This window comes from Kogia breviceps, chromosome 1 (genome assembly GCF_026419965.1).
Source record: "Kogia breviceps isolate mKogBre1 chromosome 1, mKogBre1 haplotype 1, whole genome shotgun sequence".
Taxonomy (NCBI): domain Eukaryota; kingdom Metazoa; phylum Chordata; class Mammalia; order Artiodactyla; family Physeteridae; genus Kogia; species Kogia breviceps.
This window is the reverse complement of record NC_081310.1, coordinates 164,376,983-164,400,800: the sequence shown is the minus strand read 5'-3', so window position 1 is coordinate 164,400,800 and position 23,818 is coordinate 164,376,983. Positions and strand designations below refer to the sequence as shown.

Sequence of the window (23,818 nt, the reverse complement as noted above, 5' to 3'; positions counted from 1 at the left end):
ATCCTGCTTTGTGTGCAGTTTTCAGCAGTGTGGCTAGCTCTTGTGACTAGAGTCAGTTGTAAGAAGAGCAGAAAAAGATTTTGTAAATAGACCTTCCTTCAAGCCCCAGACTGTTTGGTGCAGCTGCCTTAATTATAGGAGGGGCAGCCTTTTCTCCTTGTTAGGTGCAGACTGAATCTGTCCTATAGTTATTGCTATATTTACTCCTTAGAGAGTGTAACAGCCTGATTCAGGGTGCTTTATATATAACCTTATTTGTCAAATTAGGAAATTTGGATTAATATCTTCTGAAATTCTTTGGAGAGTGAATAATTTGTGCATGTCCTATAGTTTGAAGAACAGTGATTGTGAATTGGTAGATAATGTATTTAACCCTCTTCCTAAGAATATAGTGCTGCCTTTGCTAACAGTTCTTTTGTGACTTACTAGAAAAATCACTAACTTGCCTTGATTTTCTTTCCCCTGTGTTTACTAGGATTCTGGCAATTACTATAAAATTGGAAAGTTTGAAACATTGCTTATGGGATGTTTAAGTGACGAAATCACATCATGAGAGCTAACCTTTCCCTCTTGAACTCTCTCTCTATATATATATGTATATGTTATAAATATATAAATTAAGAGTCTAGAAGCATCTGTAAACTTGGCTGAAGTCTTGCTTTGAAAATGACGACCAGTGACCAAAGAAACAATTCTGAGATTATTAAAGTCTGGGTAAAACTAGACTTTTTCATGCTGTGCCCTTTTAGAAGTCTGATGGAATGGGGATCTTTTCCTGTGACAGTACTATCAGCAATGAATAGATGAATGAATTCGTCCATGCTCAGAACTTACCACACGTGTACAATCCCCCTCCAGGACATAAAAGAGCAGGGAAACTGACCTTAGCAATGACCTAAGCTCCTGAAGAAAGAGGCTTTCGTGACTGTCCAAGAAGTGAAGACCAGCGTATCTAGAGATAAAGAAACAAAAGAGCCTGTCACAGTATTGAAAGAATCTGACATTTGCTTTGTCTATACAAAGGATGAAAGGAATTTTGCCGACTTAGTCAAAACAATAACTGGTTTTATATCAGCCTAAGCTTAAAATATAGCGCCAGAATAATGTGTTTTTCTTTGTATTTCTGAAGAATTATCTTTTTAAAAAATGTATGTGACGTGGTTTTGTTTTTGGAAAGGAAAACGTGACATGGATTTTATAAGCTTAGTAGCTGTAGGTGGAGACTCTCTTGTTTTGTTTGCCAAACCTTTTTAATAAGCAGTGAAGTCAGGATGTTAAAGATTGGAATTTTTTTCTGGGATCTTTGTCCTTTTCTTGGTACTTCAGATATTTTCAACCAAAGGGGTATGTATGCAAGAGAAAAACAAATATGAAAAATTTCCCCCTTTTTTGATGGTGATTCAGATGAGATCTATCTGGACTGCTGTGAAGAAAGACGTGGCTCTGGTATGAGGCAGTGATTGTGTACTCACGCTGGACTGAGAGAGAGCTGGTTTAGTGGAGCAGTGGGCACAGCATGGAGAGCGGGGTTGATTGTTTGCCTCTCTACCCAGCGATAAGCAAATAGGCACTAGTGGTTGACTAACTGGAGAGTGGCTTTTTTTGGTCTGCTGTCTATTATGGATGATTCCAGTATTCTACAAAGGAGAGGGTTACAGGTGAGTAACAGAAAGCCTTTTTACTGATCTCCTTCCTCTTATTGCCTATTGAAAATGTACTGAACAGATAGCTTAAATTTTATTTAATTCATTTGAGGCAGGGTAGAATGGTACTAAGTTCCTCTATATTCTATTATGTATAGTTATAATTAGAGAAATCATCTGAGACCTTTCTACTTTGATAGAAAAAAAGTGCTGCTTGGGTTTACTTACATTATATTGAGTGGAGCAATTAAATTAGACCTATGCAGGATGCACATCTAATTTTGGACACCAGACATTATTACTGACAGATTGTTTACAGTAAACATATTCTGTTCCTGACCACTGTGCCTGTCTCCCAACCCATCCCTCCCTTAATTAATTCACATATATGTGTGACCCTACACATAGTTTTATGAACTTTTCTGAATTATCACTTTGCATACATACATACAATATAGCCATATGTGATGGCCATGTATCTGACACCTGTTCTGGAAGCCTTCTTCTCCTTAAGTCTTGGATAATTTGGTGCATGAAGAGGTAAGTAAAATATAACAATGAGGGGGAAATAGACTGGTAGAAAACCTTCAACTGAGTTTTAATGAGTACCTTTAGCACTAAAAGAGTACATACTACAACTCTTTTAAATTTGATAATTAATTTTTTTATGCTTTGTAAAGTAGATCATCCTGACTTAGTCTTATTAATAAAGAACAAACCAGCTTCATTTAGTTCATCATCAAACATTTTAGAGGATTGACATAGTAAAGATTTCAGTATAAAACACTAAGCTAATCAGTCAACCTGTGAAGTTCTTGGCATGAAATATAGCTATTTCTCTTATTTTTATTTTGTTTGTTTGACATTTGTAAAGCACTTTTTGACGACGAAGCACCTAGGGTCTTTTTAATCATCCTGAATTAACGTTGTTTTGGTTTCTTTAAAGTGCTCAGAAAGAAAATGTATAGGATTGATAAAATTTAAACAAATGATATTTGTAGCTCTTCTTATTTGTGCTTCTAGTTAATGGCATTGAAAACATTCAGAACCTACTGGGAGCACCCACTGCATCTTCAGCAGTTGTCCAGGATAACTGGGCTTTCGAAGTCAAAGCCTTATTTTAATTTCTCCTGTTAGTACAATTGGTTCCGTGAGATTTGTCATTTGATTTCCTGGGAGTATTTTGTGAAATTGTTATAAAGTACTCAGAAGACCTCTGATAAATAGTGTTGTGTGTTCAAGTAGCTGTTAATAGAAAATGGCCGTCTCCGTAAGCACATTTAATTGCATTGCCTATTTATCTCTTTATTTCTCTTTAGTTTCCAGGATTCAGAAAGGGAATTTTGTTTGTTGAATGGGAAATATTTTTAGTTATTGTGCCTGTTTTGTGCTAAATCAATTAAATATTTTCTCCCTAGTGACTGAGTCAGTCTCTAGTATCTACTACCCTGTTTACTGATGCCCTTCCTTTCAAGTCTTTGTTTCTATCTAGCAGGAGTTCCAAATTGCCAGATTACACAGCACTGGAAAGTGTTTTCATACAGTCTCTTTTTTTCCACCCCATTTTTTTTTTTTTTTTACTTTCAAGTTTATTCTCCAGAAGGCTACATTGGAACATGCTGAAATAGAAGTAATGCTTGAAAAGCAGAAGTTTAGATTTTTTTTTTTTTCCTGCGGTACGCGGACCTCTCACTGTTGTGGCGTCTCCCGTTGTGGAGCACAGGCTCTGGACGTGCAGGCTTAGCGGCCGCGGCTTACGGGCCTAACCGCTCCGCGGCACGTGGGATCTTCCTGGACTGGGGCACGAACCTGTGTCCCCTGCATCAGCAGGTGGACTCTCAACCACTGCGCCACCAGGGAAGCCCTAGATTATTTGTTTTAAACAGGCAAATTGTTAATGTAAAACTTTGAAAGTTGGTTTTAGATTTGTGTACATAAACACAAAAGCTAAAGTGTACCCAGTGGTACAGATAATCTACTGGGTTACCTCAGATTAGAAGATGAAAATCCAAATGACTATCTGGGCCTTACTAATAGCTTTTTGGTGAATAAGTTAGACTTCCTAAAAGTTTTCCAGAAAATCAGCCGAGATACACCCTACTTTGATCACCCAGCTTTCTTTGCTAGGTTTCCTGGGAGGTATCAGTATAGTAAATAGTGTATTCATTGTGTGCCTGTTTTGTTTACTATATTGTTAGACTATACATTATCTCAGTCAGTCATTATGACGTTGATGACAAGTAGGTGTTATCTGCATTTTCAGGTGTATCCATAGGTTGGATGGGTTTCAGAGTTGGGTAATCTAGGGTCTTTTGCTCAGCTTCTCTGCTGTATATTGGCTTCTTTTTCAAACTGGCTTCCTACTTATTAGAAAAAGATCTGTAGTGGTTTCAGCCTGCACATTCACACACTACAGCATCCCTGGGTCCTTTTAGACCTCTGGGAGATTCTGTGAGCATGTTTTCCTTAAAACTGGAGGAGTCTTCATCCTGTGTAGGGATTGACGACATCATTTTACTTGAAGAGCAGTTGAGGTTTGGGTCTTCCATATGGTAAAATTTGGCTCTCATCCTACTGCTAATTTTGGAGCATCTGCAGTGTGAAATATTTGAGACTGCAGTCCTTTGTGAATGGAAGAAAGTGCTTTTATATTTGCCCTATTTCCCAGTCAACTTTATGGGAGATTATTTTAACTTTGAAGGGTCACCTGACCACCATAAACAAACTCTTATTATCAGCTCTCTTAGTGCCATCATTTCTACATTAAGTAAGTATTTGCCTATAAGGCAGACAAAGTAATTGGTCTTCATTGTATAGAGAGCCCAGATTCTGAACTGAGAATATGCTCTGCTGATAAAATTATTGCCTTCAGGCAAAAACTGCAATGTTTCTTCTCTGCTTTTCTGCCTTTGCTGTTGAAAAGTGAAAGTGCTTGAAAGTGCTTAAAATTGCCAGCATTCAGGGGTACTTAATTATTATTTTGGAGAACATATGACAGCACAGTGCATACTGGGAAGTATTGTTGACAAAGCTTTCTTGGGATTTTTTTTAATTTTGAAAATTATGACTATCCTAATAAATTATGATCACCGTACAAGGTGCAATTCAGTTTAGATTTTAGTCCTTAAAAACCAAATCTTGGGGACTTCCCTGGTGGTCCAGTGGTTAATACTCTGTGCTCCCAATGCAGGATCAGGGAGCTAGATCACGCATGCTGCACGCCGCGGCCAAAATGAAAAAATAAATAAATAAAACAGAAAAATTTAAAAAAACAACAAGAAGGAATGTGTGTATAATATTTATTAAAAACAAACTTCTAGAACCAGCTAGATTTCAAACATTCTTTTTGAAAGTTATTTCATTTTTAAAAAGATAATGACATATGAATAAGCATGTAACCTAATGATTTCCTCCTGATGCTCTAAATTTCGTTTTTGTTTGTTTGTTTTTGTTTTTTAATTTTTAGCCACACCCTGAGGCATGTGGGATCTTAGTTCCCTGACCAGGGATAGGACCCGTGCCTCCTGCATTGGAAGGCAGAATCTGAACCATTGGACCGCCAGGGAAGTCCCCGTTATTCTTTTTGTGGGAAGTTTGATAAAATAAGAAAAATTGCAATTTGTACTCTTCAATTCTTAGTACCACTGAATATTTTCTTCTCTCTTTTTTTAAACATCTTTATTGGAGTATAATTGCTTTACAATGTTAGTTTCTGCTGTATAACAAAGTGAATCAGCTATATGTATACATATATCCCCATATCCTCTCCCTCTTGCATCTCTCTCCCACCCTCCCTATCCCACCCCTCTAGGTGGTCACAAAGCACCAAGCTGATGAATATTTTCTTCATGTCAGTAAATTATATGGCTTTAAAAATTGAGTGATTTATCTGTATACTTCCTTTTTTTCCTCTGTGCTCTATAGTGTACTCCTATGTTACAGCCAAACCACACTTTTTTTTGGATTATTTTTTCCATATTCATTTATCTTCTCCAGAAGTTTCCCATTCCTGAATGTTGTTCTCTCCTTTCTTTACCTATCAACCTCTGGTCATCATCCCCATGTAGCAACTAATGTAATCATGGATAATTTCAACATCTTTGCAGAAAAGGATAATCGAAGCAGCTTCAGACCTTTAGAGTTCTCTTTGTTCTTTTAGAACAGCATATTTCCCTAAGCAGTGCATATTTTTATAGGTGGAGTTGTTTCACCTAGAAATCTTATGATATTCTAAAATTACAACCCTTATCATCTCTGAATTAAATTCTTGTATTCTCCTGTGTGAAGATCACAATTTGGAGGACTGTGAACCACTTCCTGTAGATGTGTTTTATTTAACTACTTTTGGAGATTTTAAGAAAAATTGACCAATACAGGCATCACCAATCCTTTCTCATTTTATGTTTTGTTGCTTCATACATTTACTGTATTTTATCATTTCTAAGGCTCCCATCTTTTTACTTTTTAACAGCTCTGAAGTTATAGTATGTTACTTTTGATGGTGTGTTATACTTTAACTGGCAGTGGTTATTTTGTTTTGCTTACAATTTTTTTTTCTGACACCTAAAATAATGACATCCCTTGAGATTAGTAGTTGTTTCAGATTTGATGAAATATATTACCTTACTGGCCTCTGAAAGTATTTGAGTTTGCAATATATATGTCTCGATTAAAGACCTCTGTCTTTCTTAGCTTTCCTCCTTTTCTTTTTCTAATGTCTTGAAGATCTCTGTTCCCTTGATTCTTTGCTTTTCTTTTAATAAGTTGGTCTACTAGTTTGATGTGTTTCCTTTCTATATCATTTGAGATCTGTTTTGTTAGTTTTTCTAAGACCAACTATCCCAACCGTTCCAATGTAGTTTTGCTTTTGGGGTGTCTTGCAAATGGCAATCAGTAAATTACCACTACCCCTACCCACCAGCCCCCAGGCAAACTGGTGAATTTGTCTATTTACATTTGTTATGAACTGTTTCTGCCATATTATTTCTTACATTCCATGTCTTGCATTTCCATGCGTTACAGCTCCTTTTCTTCTTTGCCATTTAAAAATATTGATAGAGTTTTTTGGCTTGTGTTCTTATTTGATTTTTCTAACTTTACTGGTGAATTAGAACAAATTCAGATTTTAACCCCCTCCTGAACAACACAAGGACTCCTTCCTTCTCATCACCCCCTCCAAATGTACATGCTATTTTTGTCCAGTATTTTAGTTCTTTTTAAAAAATTCCACAGGTTGGATATTTCTATTGTTATTTTATACAGTCACTACTTAACTGAGATTTATGTATCTTTGCTAGTTTTCTTGGTCAATATTCATTTTTGGGTCTTAGACTTTCCTCCTGGGATCATTTTTCTTCTTCCTAAATTATGTCATTTAGACATTAGTATAGTTATGTTAGTAGTAAATACTTATATTTATTTAAATGTGTTTTAAATACTTTTGACCTTGAAAGATGGTTTGTATAGGTACACAGTTTTGTGTTGCTAGTCATTTTCTCTCACACTTGCACATATTATTCAGCTATCTTTTGGTTTCCATCATTGCTATTGAGAAATATATTGATACTTTAATTGTCATTCCATTGAAGGTTATGGATCTTATTTTCTGTCTCTTAAAATTTCTTTTTGTCTTTGGTGTTTTTCTTTCTTTTTAAAAAAAATTAATTAATTAATTTTGGCTGCATTGGGTCTTCATTGCTGCACGTGGGCTTTCTCTAGTTGCAGCAAGCAGGGGCTACTCTTTGTGTGGTGCGCAGGCTTCTCATTGTGGTGGCTTCTCGTTGTGGAGCATGGGCTCTAGGTGTGCGGGCTTCAGTAGCTGTGGCACACAAGCTCAGTAGTTGTGGCAAACAGGCTTAATTGCTCTGCAGCATGTGGGATCTTCCCAGACCAGGGCTCGGACCTGTGTCCCCTGCATTGGCAGGCGGATTCTTTTAACTACTGTGCCACCAGGGAAGTCCTTGGTGTTTTTCAATATTACTATCATTTACCTGGTCTAGATTTTTAAAAAATTAATCCTACTGGGGTACATTATGCTTCCTATATATTGTGTATTCATTCCTATTATCAGTTTTGGGAATTTCTTAGCCATTATCTCTTCAGATATTGTTAACATCTGTATTTACTTTTTGCCTCTGGGACTCAAATTGGGTATATGTTGAACACAAGTGCTAGACAGAGAAGAGTATATACTGTATATTCCATGTAAAGAAAATGACAAAACAGCAAAACTGACCTATAAAGTTTAGAAATCAAGAAGATGGTTTTCCTGGGGAGTGTAGGTAGTGACTGGAAGAGGAGACATGAGGATGCTTCTGGATTGATGGTAATAATTCATTTTTAAAAAATCTGGCTGTTGGTTACGCTAGTGTGTTCAGTTTGTGAAAATTTGAGTTATATGCTTATGTGCATTTTTCTGTATTTATAGTGTATTTCAATAAGACTAAAAAAGTATTTGTTGTCTTCTTTCATCCAGTTGGTCACCGAAGTATAGGATGGTATTTTCAGCAGCAGTGGATTCTGAGTGGCCCCTGGAGTGTTGTTCTCTACTCCTGCTCTCACCTCAAACAGTGTTATTTATGTTAGGTGCACTATATGGGTTTAATTACAAGTTCTTTAAAGAGATCTAGTCTTTCAGTTGTGGAGAATGCCCCCACCTCCCAACCCCTGCCTTGCTTTTATATGTTAGTTGAGAAGTTGTCTCCAAAACCCAACCCTCTGTCCACTTCCAGTGGAGTGGAAGATTGAGTTATGTTTCTTTTCTTTTCTTTTTTCTTTTTTTTTGTGCTAGGCGGGCCTCTCACTGTTGTGGTCTCTCCCGTTGCGGGGCACAGGCTCCGGACGCACAAGACCAGGGGCCATGGCTCACGGGCCCAGCCGCTCGGCGGCACGTGGGATCCTCTCGGACCGGGGCACGAACCCGTGTCCCCTGCATCAGCAGGCGGACTCTCAACCACTGCGCCACCAGGGAAGCCCGAGTTATGTTTCTTAAAGGCTGTTAATTTCCTTTTCTGGGAAGAGTGCAGCTACTCAGTGGAAGAGGAATGAATGAATGAATAAATAAATAAATATAAGTGAGAATTCAAATAGAAAATGTGGTGAGGGAGACTCAGTTTGGAAGCTGTCTCAGGCAGAGATAGTTTTAACCCACAGTCATCTCCATGCTGGTGGCTGTTGATATAAAGGACAAACACCAGCCTTGTGACTCTTGGCTTACATATTTACTTGTGGGGGTAGTGGCTGTTGCCTTTAGACACTTGGTCTTTGTCTTTTCTTTGGAAATACTTTATGGGTTTAGTCATTGTGAATAATGAGTAATGCATGTAGATAGTGATTCCTCATGTGAAGAGCACCATCTTATTTTGTATGTAATACCTTTAGAAGTTTGTTTTGTGGACAAGTGAAAGGGAGAGAGTGGTTGTTTCTCTAGAATTTAGTATGTGCAGCTTTCTTTGCAGCTTCAGAATATAGTTCAAGAAAAGAGAGATATATCATTTTTGGCAGACAGTGTCAAAATATGTCAACTTGAGGGATCCAACACAGTAATAAAAATTTTAGAGACTCTAAACAATATATCCTTGAGTTTTGGGAGCAGAGTCAGCAATTCATCCATTAGCGTTTAAACCTTGTTGGAGGTGGGTCAGATTAGAAAAAGGCAACTTATTATTATTAATGATAATCCAAACTGTCAAGTCCTAAGCTTCTTTTTTTGAGGGGGGAGTTAAAGACCATATATTTTTTTTGGAGCAATTTTAGGTTTACAGCAAATTTGAGAGGAAGGTCAGATATTTCTCATACTCCTTGCCCCTGCACTTGCATAGCCTCCCCCATTATCAATATCATTCACCAGAATGGTACTTCTTTTTTTTTTTTAACCAAGGATGAACCTACATTGACACATCATAATCACCCAAAGGCCTTAGTTTACTTTAGGATTCACTCTTGGTGTTATATATTCTGTGGGTTGGGACAAATGTATAATGACATATATCCATAATTATAATATCGTACACAGTATTTTCACTGCCCTAAAAATCCTCTGTGGTCTGCCTGTTCATCTCCCCGTGCCCCCACCCCTGGCAACCACTGATCATTTTACTGTGTCCATAGTTTTACCTTTTCTAGAACATCATATAGTTGTAATCATACAGTATGTAGTTTTTTCAGATTGGTTTCTTTCATTTAGTAATATGCATTTAATTTTCCTTCATGCCTTTTCATGGCTCAATAGCTCACTTCTTTTTAGTGCTGAATAATATTCCATTGTCTAGATGTACCGCAGTTTATCTTTTTATCTACTGAAGGACATCTTGATTGTTTCCAAGTTTTAGCAATTATAAATAAAGCTGCTACAAACATCTGTGTGCAAGTTTTTGTGTGGACATAAGTTTTCAGCTCCTAGTGCAATTGCTGGGTCATAAAATAAGAGTACGTTTAGTTTCGTAAGGAGTTGCCAAACTGTCTTCCAAAGTGGCTGTACCATTTTGCATTCCCACCAGCAGTGAATAAGAGTTCCTGTTGCTCCATATCCTCACCAGCATTTGGTGTTGTAGTGTTCCAGATTTTGTCCATTCTTATAGGTGTGTAGTACTGTCTCGTTATTATTTTGATTTGCATTTCCCTGATGACATATGATATGGAGCTTCTTTTTTATGAAAACCTTAAGCTTTTAAATGCATTTTCTTATTGTAGCCTTGGAATAACTTTTATGAGATAGGCAAAATAGGTATTTTTATCTCAGTTGTGCAGATAAGAAAAATGAGATTTAGAAAGGCTTAATGACTGACCAGGATTTATGAGCAAAGTAAATAGTAGAACTGTGTTTAAATATTTTTTTGACTCTGAGCCCTGAGTTCTTTATGCCGTGTTGAAATATCCTGTTAGGATCATCAACCTCTTTTTACTGTTCTTCAAACTCATATGAGAACAACACATATCATCTGTGTCACAATTTATAGAATAAAATACTTTTGTATACATTGTTTTATTTGACCTTTATAAGCACTATATCTGAGCTTTAGAGGTAGGTGAAATTCCAGGCCACAGAAGTCATATGTTATTGAGCCATAACGTGAACCTAGTTTTCTTAACTTAAAATGTTGTGCTCTTTTCCATGTTTCTTAGTATGATTGTATAATGTAAATATTTTGTCATTGGAACCTGTTCTTAGGGTGAGGACATCTGAATTTAATGGAACAAGAGGAGTGAAATACATTAAGAGTTTCATAGGTGCACCATAGCTACATATACATTGATTTCCCCTTGGTTCCTGACCTCAAGACACACTCACACTCAAGTGTAAATAACTGGAGCTAAAACACCATAATGTCCAGAGCAGTTGTAATGGTACATTTGCTACACAGGAAAGGGAGGTTTTTGTGCATCCCAGCAGAATGCTTGCTGCCAGAGGGGAGGAAAAGCTTGTATTTGGGAATAATGGTCCTTTTAAGGCCACTTAGTAAATGGTATAAAAGTGGATTTCCTTGGTAGGTAATGGTTTTGTTTTGTTTGTTTGTTTGTTTCCCTCTCCTGAAAGCTTTAAAAAAACAAAACAAAACAAAAATGAACAGTGGAAGAGCTACCATCCTGAAGACTGTCAGGAAATAATATAAGTGATAGCAGAGTATACCCTTTCTCTAGTAAAGCCTCTTTTGCTGACCTAATTGCAACTGACAGTTTTCATCAATATAACTCCAAATGAGCAAGACCCTATGTGAGCCTTATAATGATGATAGTGATAATAGTAAGTACCATTTACTTACGTTACTGATTCACTGATTTATTCATCAAACGTTCGTTTGGTACTTACTAGGCCAGGTATTGTGCTGGGTGCTAGTAATGCCATTGTGAGCAAGAATGATCTCTCCTCCTCCAGCTAACACTCAGTCTCAGAAAACAGACAGTTAAGCAACTAATTATAGTAAAGTGTTGGAATTAAATAGAGGTAGGCTGGGGAAACTGTGTATAGGGAAATCTCAGAGGAAATGAGGTTTAAGCTAAGGTCCAAGAATGTATAAAAAGAGCAAAGGAAAAGGCAGAGAGAACAATAGCTGTGAAACCCTGAGGGTGAGAGAGAGAGAGTATGGTGTGTTTAAAAGATCAAAACTCCAACAAGCCTGGAGAATTGTGCAAATGATGCTACAGAGGAAGGCGGTAGCAGCTAGGCAGTGCCCTATAGGCTACAGGAAGGATTTTAGACTTTATCTGTTAAGGGTTATTAAGAGTTTTTAAGAAGAGAAATCCCCCAGTCAGTGCTGCATTTTAAAAAGATCTTTTTGACTGCCTTATTTGTTTTTTTAAACTCATATATTACCACTTAGAAAATATACTTATTACATGATATTTACATTGATATAACATTAAGAATCAAGGGGAACAAAACTAAAGTGAGCTTGGTTAGGAGAATGTTACAGGATGATGCTGGCTTGGACTAGGAGACATAGCAGTGGAAGTAAAGTGAAATTGACTAAAGGTAGATATTTTGGAGGTAAAACTGGCAAGGCTTGATGAATAATTGGATGTGTAGTGTGAGAGAAAGTGAAGAATCAAGAATGACTCTGAGTTTGGTGGTACCATCGCTGAAATGGAAAACAGAGAAGGAGCAAGTTTGCATAGAAAGATAAGTTGAGTTTTCAGACATATTAAGGACAAGGTGGTTGTATATAAAACTATGTACAACTGTATAGTGGAGAGAGATCTGGGATGAAGATACAAATAATGGCATCATCTGTAAAATGTGTGCAGAGAGGAGTTTCCAGGGAGAGCTCTAAGGACAATCAACATTTGAGCATCTAAGATGAAGGAAGTTGTTTAAGTAGTGATAAGAGGTAAAACAGGCGAGTGTGATTTTGTGGATAGAAAAGTCATTCGAAACAGAAGAATGAATGATACTGTCAGATGCTGCTGAGCAGTCAAGCCCCCAAAAGAAAAGGTAGACTAAAAATACAGCAAAGGTTCTTTACATAGAGACCATTGGTAACCTGGCAAGAATGGCTTAAATGGAGTGGTAAGGTCTCGGGATATCTGCAGTGTGTTGAAGAAAATAGAAGGTGAGACATTGGAGACAGTGAATGTAGACAACTCATTCAAGAAGTGTGACTGTGAAGGGAAAAAAGAATTGATAAGGCAGTGGTTGAAGAGGGATATGTAGTAATTAAGGGAAATTTTTTTCTTAAGGTGGGATAGACTTGAATGTGTTCAGAATGCTAATCAGAACATCATGAAGAATACGGAGAGTCCAGAGATAACTAGTAGAAGGTTGGATGGGACAGGCTTCACCTGATGTTGTAATGTATTGTCAGATATTACCATCCTACTTTCTAAGAGTAAGTGACGAGTCAGAGAATTTATGGTTATTTGCCTAAATGAATGCTCTTCTTAACTCAGCCAAATTTCCTGATTATGCAGCTTTCTTCCTCAGCTTGCTATGAATATTCTCTGGGAAAGGGAGGACTGGGAAATCATTATTCCTTGGACTACCTTTATCTGATTGGAGACCAGTTCTTCTTCTCCTTTCCTTAGGCCTGTCTGTATGGTACTGGAAAGCTTGGCACAGAATGTAGTGATCTGGAACCCTGGGCATCCATCTTGCAAATGTAGGCTTTTGTGTAGGTACAAGAAGTGGGTAAGGAATACAGAAGCGATAGATTTCCATGGATGCATTTCCTTGTTTAAAGAGGATCCAGAGACGCATTTTATAGAATTTTTGTTTATTGTTATTGCCCCCAAATATAAATCCACCTCATGTTACCTATTTAAACTATTCAAGAAGCCAGAACTGTCATGTAGGTTCAAAGAATGATATTCCCAGTTTTACATAGATTGTTTCAGAAAATAGAAAAAGAAGACACACTTTCCTAGCACATTTTATGAGGATAGTATAACCATAAAGCCAAAACTGACAAGGACAATCTAAGAAGAAAAAGTACATAGGTCAATCTTATTTATTAACATATGGGCAAAAATTCCTAAATAAAAGCCTCCAGACCCCAGATGGTTTTATTAGTGAAATAACACCAATCTTACACAAACTCTTTCAGAAAATAGAGGAGGCAGGAACACTTCACAGCCAGTTTTAGGAGGCTGGCATAATTGTTATACCAGAATCTGACACAGGCATTATAATAAAAGAAAACTGGAGACCATTATCCCTTCTGAACATAGGTGTAAAAATCATTAATAAAATATTAGCAAAGATAATCTAATGGTGTATTTGACGAAGTTGGGTTTAACCCAGAAATGTGAGATTAGTCTAATACTAGAAAATCAATCACTGTAATTCACCACATTAACAGAATAGAGGAGAAAAACCATATGATTATTTCAGCATATGCAGAGAAAGTACTTGGCAAAAATCAATACTCATTACTGATAAAAACTCTAAACAAATTAGGAATAGAAAGGAACTTTATCAATTGATCAAAGTGGCCTATGAAAAATCTACAGCTAAAATCATATTTAGTAGTAAAATGTTGAACTCTTTCCCTCTACAATCAAATGAGAAACAAGGCAAGTATCTGTACCACAGACAATCCTAGAAAGTGGAAAGAAGTAAAACTATTTATAGAGAACATGATTGTTTATATACAAAAATCCTAGGGAATGTACAAAACAGTCATTACAACTATAATAACGAATTTAAGTTGTAATATATACAGTTAATATGTAAAAAATTGATTGCTTTCCCATACCAGAAGCAAGCAATTGGTAAGTGAAATAAAGATTTTATTTACAATTGCTTCAAAAATCATCTTTATATAATATTATACAACTATACTTCAATTAAAAAAAATCTTCTTAGAGATAAACTTAGCAATAGAAATATAAGATCTTTTTGCTAAAAACTATAAAACATTGCTTAGAGTAATTAAAGCAGGTCTAAGTTAGTGGAGAAATACTGTGTTCATGGATATAAAGACTCAATATTAGGCTGTCACTGCTTTCCAAATTGGCTTGTAATCCCAGCAGGCCTTTTTTTTGGGTAAAAGTGAATAATCTGTTTCTAAAATGTATATGGAAATGCAGAGACTCTAGAATATCCAAAGCAATATTGAAAAAGAACAAAGTTAAAGCACCCCACGATCTGACTTCAATACTTGATATAAAGCTACATGATCAAGAAAGTGTGCTGCATGCCGCGGAGTGGCTGGGCCCGTGAGCCATGGCCGCTGTGCCTGTGCGTCTGGAGCCTGTGCTCCGCAATGGGAGAGGCCACAGCAGTGAGAGGCCCGCGTACCGCAAAAAAAAAAAAAAAAAAAAAAAGTGTGGTGCTGGCATAGGCTAGAAAAATAGATCAGTAGAGTGCAGTAGAGAGCCAGAAATAGCCCATTCTATTACAATTTGATTTTCAACAAAGGTGGCAAAGCAATCTGTTGAGAAAAAGATAGTGTTTTTAATACATGGTGCTGGAATAAGTGGATAGCATATGGAAAAAAAAAATGAGCCTTAACCCCATCTCACATATTACCACCAAATTAATTCAGAGGTGGATCATAAACATATGTGGACCTAAACATAAAGGCTAAAACCATAAAACATATGAAAATAAAATGTAGGAAAATATTTTTGTGTCCTTGGCATGGGCAAAGTTTTCTTAGACAAGATACTAAAAGCATTAACCATTGGGCTTCCCTGGTGGCTCAGTGGTTGGGAGTCCGCCTGCCGATGCAGGGGACATGGGTTCGTGCCCCGGTCTGGGAAGATCCCACATGCCGCAGAGTGGCTGGGCCTGTGAGCTATGGCCGCTGGGCCTGCGCGTCTGGAGCCTGTGCTCCGCATCAGGAGAGGCCGCAACGGTGAGAGGCCCGCGTACCACCAAAAAAAAAAAAAAAAAAACATTAACCATTAAAAAAAATACTGTCAAATTGACCTTCGTTAAAGTAAAAACTTTTGTTCATCCAAAGATGCCACTTATTGGGGCTTCCCTGGTGGCGCAGAGGTTGAGAGTCCACCTGCCGATGCATGGGACACAGGTTCGTGCCCCGGTCCGGGAAGATCCCACATGCCGCGGAGTGGCTAGGCCCTTGAGCCATGGCCGCTGATCCTGTGCGTCCGGAGCCTGTGCTCTGCAATGGGAGAAGCCACAACAGTGAGAGGCCCACGTACCGCCAAAAAAAAAAAAAAAAAAAGATGCCACTTATGGCGGGGGATGGTGGTGGTGTGAAGAATTGGGAGATTGGGATTGACATATGTACACTAATATGTATAAAATGGATAACTAATAAGAACCCACTGTATAAAAAAATAAAATTCTAAAATTTTTTTAAAAAGAAAAGAGGACAGAAGCATATTATCTAGAGAAATAGAGGTCATTCAGCAGAAGAATTAAAATAGAAAGGTTAAAAGTAGCCTCGTGGAACTGAAGGTTGAGGAGAGAGGATGAAAGGATTCTGTTTGTTATATTCGAAGTTGTTCTATAGTGTTTGTCTGGTTTTTTTTTTAACCCGATGCGTGTGTCATTTTGATAAAACTGAAGTCAACTTCTCTCAGCCCTGTTATTCTCTGCTTGAGCACTGATCCCAACTTGTAACTACTTCAGTTATGTGTGTGATGACTCAGTTATTGTCTTTCTTCCCATTAGACTGTAAGCTCCATGAGGACAAGAAAAATCTGTCTTTTTCAAAAAAAAAAAAAAAAGATGCCACTTATGGGAATTCCCTTGTGATCCAGTGGTTAGGACTCCATGCTTCCACTGCAGGGAACACGGGCTTGTTCCCTGGTCGGGGAACCAAGATCTCACAAACTGTGTGGCATGGCAAAAAAAAGACACCACTTATAACTTCACTAGGCAAGCCACAGGCTGGGAGAAAATACTCATCAAAATATCTAATAAAGGACTTGCATCTAGAATATATGAAGAACGCTTACAACTCAATAGTAAAAAGATAAATAGTCCAGTTATAAAAGGGGCAAAATATTTTAAGGTAATTCATACAAGAATATGTATTGATGGCTAATAAGCACATGACAAGATGCTCAACATCATTATTCATCAGGAAAATGCAAATCCACAGTGAGATACTGCTACACACTCACAAGAATGGCTGAAATTTAAAATACTGATATCATATCTTGGCATGAATGTAGAGCAATTCTTATATTGTTAATGAGGGTAACCTATATTAGCTAGAATGTGGAGCAATTGAAACTCTCATACATTGTTAATAGAAGTGTAACATGATATTATCACTTTAGAAAAAGATCTGGTAGTTTCTTATAAAACTAAACATACATCTGGCCTATAACCCAGCAATTACACTCTTATTTACTCAAGACAAATGAGACATAGGCCTATTAAAAAGACTTGTACAGGAATGCTAATAGCTCAAAACTGGATATAACTCAAATGTCCATTAGTAGGAGAAAAGGATAAATAAACTGGTATATTAATATGATTGGATATTGCTACTGCTATATACAACCACATGGATGAATTTCTGAAACACTATACTGAGTGAAAGAAGGGGTTATATAAAGAGGTTCATACTTGTATAATTCCATTGATATGAAGCTCTGGTGAAAAAAAATCTATGGTAAAAATATGGGAATAGTGTTTGCTTGGGGCGAGGGAATAGTGGTTTGTTGGGGATTTACCAAGAAAGGACATGATGAAACTTTCTGAATTGATGGAAATATTCTGTATTTTGATAGGGGTTTAGGTTATCTGAGCATATACATTTATCATACTTATTCATTGGTACACCTAAGGTTTGTGCAGTTCAGCGTTTATAAGTTTACCTTAAAAAAAACCCCAACATGAAAAAGTTGTAAACAAATACTGAATTCTACTTAATGATATACATACGGAAGTGTGTACTGATGTCCACAATCTACTTTGAGATGCATTAAAAAAAAAACCAAAAGCAAAATAACAACAACAAAAAAACAGGGACTTCCCTGATGGTCCAGTGGATAAGAATCCACACTCCCAGGCTTCCCTGGTGGTGCAGTGGTTAAGAATCCACCTGCCACTGCAGGGGACATGGGTTCGAGCCCAGGTCTGGGAAGATCCCACATGCCGCAGAACAACTAAGCCTGTGCGCCACAACTACTGAGCCTGTGCTCTAGAGCCCGTGAGCAACAACTACTGAAGCCTGTGCACCACAACTAAGGAAGCCTGCATACTCTGGAGCCCATGCTCCTCAGCAAGAAAAGCGATTGCAATGAGAAGCCCACGCACCGCAATGAAGAGTAGACCCCGCTCGCTGCAACTAGAGAAAGCCCATGTGCAGCAGTGAAGACCCAATGCAGCCAAAAAAAAAAAAAAAAAATACTCCTTGCTCCCAATGCAGAGGGCCCGGCTTCAATCCCTGGTCGGGGAACTAGATCCCACATGCATGCTGCAACTAAGAGTTCGCATGCCACAACTAAGAAGTCTGCATGCCGCAACTAAGAGTCCACGTGCTGCAGCGAATATCCTGCATGCTGCAGCTAAGCCCCAGTGCAGCCAAAATAAATAAATAAATAATTTTAAAAAACGAAATGGGTGGATAGATGGCTAAATATGTGACAAAGAAAATATCACAAAATGTTAATGGTTGTACAGTCTGGATTGTGGGTGTGTATATGGATGTTCACTGTACAAATCTTAACTTTTCTGTTTCCTGTGTTTGAAAATTTTCATATTGGGAAGAAAATGGTGTTACTGGTGTAATGAAATATAACTTTTGATTTAGTTTAAAAATACATTATAATGGCAACAAGAAAATGTAAGCTATCTAGAAATAAATGTAACAAAAGATTTGTTTAATCTTTATGTGAAAATGTATCAAACTTTATTAAAACATATTAAAGAAGACCTAAATAAATGGAGAGATTTGCCATGTTCTTCTAATAGCAGTTGTCTGTATTATAAATGTGTCAGTTAGCCTCTAGATTGAGTGCAGTGTCAAGTTTTAATCTACAACTTGATCCTAAAATTTATATGGAAGAGCAGAGTCCCAAGAATAACTCCCATAATTTTGAGGACTAATAACAATGTGAGCGGACTTGCCTTACAAATATCAAGATTTATTGTCGAGCTATACCAATTAAACAGCGTGGTATAGGCACAGGGGCTAACAGCACAGTGGAATAGAATATAGTCAAGAAAGACACCCCTGTGTACATGGAAACTTAATATATGACAGAACTGACATTGCATATCATTTAATAAATGGCTTGGGATAATTGATCACTCCTATAGAAAAAAATATAATGGGATTCCTATGTCCCACCATATGCAAAAATAAGTTCCAGGTATATTCACAAACTTAGTGTGAAAAGTAAACCTATAATCTTTTAGAAGAAAATATAAGTAAATGTATTCATGTCTCTGTGTGTCAGGGATGTATTTCTTAATATTTATTTATTTCTTTAGGCTGCTCTGGGTCTTAGTTGAGGCATGAGAGCTCTTAGTTGTGGCATGTGTGCAGGATCTAGTTCCCCAACCAAGGATCGAACCTGGGTTCTCTGTACTGGGAGCATGGAGTCTTAGGGATGTATTTTTTATATGTAAAAATAGATAATATAAAGGAGAATAATAGACTTGATGATATAAAAATTAAATTCTTTGGTGACTCCATTAAAAAAAAGTAAAAAGACTGAGAGAACATTTTCAGTGAATATAATCCACAAATAATTAGTATCCAGAATATATTAGGTAAATGCCTATAACTCAATAAGAAAAAAGATAGAAAACCTAATAGAAGAATAGGCCAGGGATATACACTTGACCCTGCATCTGGGCGGGCACCCCAGCCACAGATATGGAGGGCCAACTGTACTGTATGGCGCTGTTTTATCTAAGGGACTTGAACATCTGCAGGTATTATTATCTGCCAGGAGTTCTGAAACCAATCCCCCGCTGATACTGAGGGACGATTGTAAATAGGCAATTCACAGTTGAGGAAACGCTAATGGCCAATAAGCATATAAAACACTGCTTAGCTTCACTAGTAATTATGGGAAATGGCAATTAAACCCATACTGTGATATGATCACAGCCATTAGATTGACAAAAATTAAACAGTCTAACAAATGCCAGGTATTGGTGAGTTTGTGAAATCATTTGTTCAACAAATTTTTGAGCATCTACTACTACTTGCCAGTCACTGTTTTACGTCGTTGAGGTACATTACTAAATAAAACAGACTAAGATCCCAGTACTCATGGAGCTTAGATTTTAGTGGGGAAAGACAGAAAATGAACAATAAACATTATAAACAAGTAAATTACATAGTACGTTAGAAATGGTAAGTGTATTGAAAGTGTATTGGTTATAAAAGCAGAGTGGAGTAAGAGTGTGATGGGGTAGAAAATATGTTGTAATGTTATATAGAGCTATCAGGGTAGTAGGCTTCATTAAGAACTCAGGTGAAAATTGAGCCAAGATTTTTTTTTTTTTTTTTTTGCGGTACGCGGGCCTCTCACTGCTGTGGCCTCTCCCGTTGCGGAGCACAGGCTCCGGACGCGCAGGCTCAGCGGCCATGGCTCACGGGCCCAGCCGCTCCGTGGCATGTGGGATCTTCCCGGACCGGGGCACGAACCCGTGTCCCCTGCATCGGCAGGCGGACTCTCAACCACTGTGCCACCAGGGAAGCCCGAACCAAGATATTTGAAAGCTGTAGGGGTTAGCCAAGGAAATGTTTGGGGAAGAGGAGAATTCTAGGCGGAGTGCACACATTAGCGCAAGGCTTTAAGGCAGAAGAATACCGAATGTGTTTGACAAAGTCTAGTGTGGCTGGATCAAAATGTGCAAGTGTGCACGGGAGAGAGGAGGTCAGAGAGATAATGGGGAAGGGTGGTGGGTCACCCATCTAGGTCTTGACTTTTATTATTGAATGAAATGGGGAGCCATTCCAGGATTTTGAGTAGGAGTGTTGTGATCTTACTGACCTTTAAAAGGATCACTCTGTTATGTTAAGAATAGACCATGTGGGTTAAGGATAGAAGCAGGAATGGGATACCAGTTGGAGACAGTGAGGCTGGGGAGAGACCATGGTGGCTTAGATTGTAATAGCAAAACCCAAGAGATTCTGTAACTCATTTAGCAGTAAAACCTGACCTAATTTGAACTCTTCTGGTGACAAAACTGAACTGAGACTCTTTAGAGTTTTTATCACATTTATTGTGGCTGTCATACACTTTACTGGAGAAATCTTAATGTTTTTGATGTATTTTGTTGATGACCTAGTCTTTGTTGAGGGTGTTATATATTATATATATATGTGTGTGTGTGTGTATGTATGTGTATATATATATATATATATACATATATATATATATATATATGTATATATATATATATATGCTATTACTTTACCCACCCCCAATTCTGATTTCTAAAACATGACTAAATCCAAGGTTTTTTGGTTAAGAGATTTTAAGCATGTAAGTCTTTGGAGATAGTGAAAAATGGTTGTATTTTGGCTGTATTTTAAATTTAAAGCCATTAAGAATTCCTGTTGGATGGGATGTGGGGTGTGTTAAAAACAAGAGTACAGATGTCCAGGGTTTTGGTCTGAACAACAGGAAGAATAGAATTACCATCATCTGAGATGGGGAAAGGCTATGGTTGGAGTCCGTTTTGGTGGAGAGAACACATTCAGTTTTGGACACTTTGGATTTGAGATGTTGAGGAGGCAATTGATTATAAGTGTCAGGAGTTTGGGAGACAGGTCTGGAAAGGAGAACTCTTAGGAAGTGTTGGAGGGGGAAGGTAAATTGGTACAGTCATTTTGGGAGCAATTTCTGATGCAGTTTCTGACTCAGTTCATGCCACATCTAAGTGTATACTTCCAAGAAACTTTTTATACATGCGCATGAAGAAGCAAGTACAGCATGTTTATAGGAGCATTGTTTTGATGGAGAAGAAAAACATGGAAAGAACATTAAATTTCCATTTACTGGAGAATGGATAAATAAATACTATAAAAATCTATAGACTGGAGTACTGTACTATAGATATATAGACTAAAGTGAAATATATTCACATGGGTGAGTCTCCTAATTATAATGTAGATTGATGTCAGCAGATGAATATATACAGTGTTTTAAGTATATAATTTAAAAATGTGTAAAACAATACTCATAATTTATGGATATATATAATAAAAAATAAAGACACTTATGGAAAAGATAAACAAAAAATTAAGAACAGTTGTTAAGTGGAGACTAGTGGGAGGTGGGACTTGATAAATTTAGAAAGCAAGTCACAGGGGCCCATCTGCTATTGCAAGGGTTATTTCTCATGTCAGTGGTGTGTATAGTCATCTCTTTGTGATATTATTTTCTTTTTTTTAAACATCTTTATTGGAGTATAACTGTTTTACAATAGTGTCTTAGTTTCTCCTTTACAACAAAATGAATCAGTTATACATATGTTCCCATATCTCTTCCCTCTTGCGTTACCCTCCCTTTGTGACCACCCCTCTAGGTGGTCACAAAGCACAGAGGTGATCTTCCTGTGCTATGCGGCAGCTTCCCACTAGCTATCTAATTTACATTTGGTAGTGTATATATGTCCCTGTCACTCTCTCACTTCGTCACATCTTACCCTTCCCCCTCCCCATATCCTCAAGTCCATGCTCTAGTAGGTCTGTGTTTTATTCCCATCCTATCACTAATCTCTTCATGACATTTTTTTTCTTAGATTCCATATATATGTGTTAGCATATGGTATTTGTTTTTCTCCTTCTGACTTCACTCTGTATGACAGACTCCAGGTCTATCCACCTCATTACAAATAACTCAGTTTCATTTCTTTTTATGGCTGAGTAATATTCCATTGTATATATGTGCCACATCTTCTTTATCCATTCATCTGTTGATGGACACTTAGGTTGCTTCCATGTCCTGGCTATCGTAAATAGAGCTGCAATGAACATTTTGGTACATGACTCTTTTTTTTTTTTTTTTAACATCTTTATTGGAGTATAATTGTTTTACAATAGTGTGTTAGTTTTTCCTTTACAACAAACTGAATCAGTTATACATATACATATGTTCCCATATCTCTTCCCTCTTGCATCACCCTCTCTCCCACCCTCCCTATCCCACCCCTCTAGGTGGTCACAAAGCACAGAGGTGATCTCCCTGTGCTATGCAGCAGCTTCCCACTAGCTATCTAATTTACATTTGATAGTGTATATATGTCCCTGCCACTCTCTCACTTCGTCACAGCCCACCCTTCCCCCTCCCCATATCCTCAAGTCCATGCTCGAGTAAGTCTGTGTTTTATTCCCGTCCTACCACTAATCTCTTCATGACATTTTTTTCCCTTAGAGTCCATATATATGTGTTAGCATACGGTATTTGTTTTTCTCCTTCTGACTTACTTCACTCTGTATGACAGACTCCAGGTCCATCCACCTCATTATAAATAACTCAGTTTCATTTCTTTTTATGGCTGAGTAATATTCCATTGTATATATGTGCCACATCTTCTTTATCCATTCATCTGTTGATGGACACTTAGGTTGCTTCCATGTCCTGGCTATCGTAAATAGAGCTGCAATGAACATTTTGGTACATGACTCTTTTTTTTTTTTTTTAACATCTTTATTGGAGTATAATTGTTTTACAATAGTGTGTTAGTTTTTCCTTTACAACAAACTGAATCAGTTATACATATACATATGTTCCCATATCTCTTCCCTCTTGCATCACCCTCTCTCCCACCCTCCCTATCCCACCCCTCTAGGTGGTCACAAAGCACAGAGGTGATCTCCCTGTGCTATGCAGCAGCTTCCCACTAGCTATCTAATTTACATTTGATAGTGTATATATGTCCCTGCCACTCTCTCACTTCGTCACAGCCCACCCTTCCCCCTCCCCATATCCTCAAGTCCATGCTCGAGTAAGTCTGTGTTTTATTCCCGTCCTACCACTAATCTCTTCATGACATTTTTTTCCCTTAGAGTCCATATATATGTGTTAGCATACGGTATTTGTTTTTCTCCTTCTGACTTACTTCACTCTGTATGACAGACTCCAGGTCCATCCACCTCATTATAAATAACTCAGTTTCATTTCTTTTTATGGCTGAGTAATATTCCATTGTATATATGTGCCACATCTTCTTTATCCATTCATCTGTTGATGGACACTTAGGTTGCTTCCATGTCCTGGCTATTGTAAATAGAGCTGCAATGAACATTTTGGTACATGAGTCTTTCTGAATTATGGTTTTCTCAGGG

General features: G+C 37.5%; 1 protein-coding gene across 21 annotated transcripts in view; it reads left to right on the top strand.

Annotated features, from left to right (window-relative positions):
- MAST2 (microtubule associated serine/threonine kinase 2) overlaps positions 1–23,818 on the top strand; it is a 237,250-nt gene that overhangs the window by 77,686 nt on the left and 135,746 nt on the right. The window contains exon 1 of one of the 21 annotated variants that reach the window (XM_067008646.1): positions 1,459–1,658. The exons of 19 other annotated variants lie outside the window; for them this stretch is intronic. In XM_067008646.1, the coding sequence (XP_066864747.1) occupies positions 1,620–1,658 (39 nt within the window). In that variant the 5' untranslated portion in view covers positions 1,459–1,619. Of the gene's footprint in view, positions 1–1,458; positions 1,659–23,818 lie in introns of those variants that run through there. One more of the 21 variants, XM_067008616.1, reaches the window with a different exon arrangement.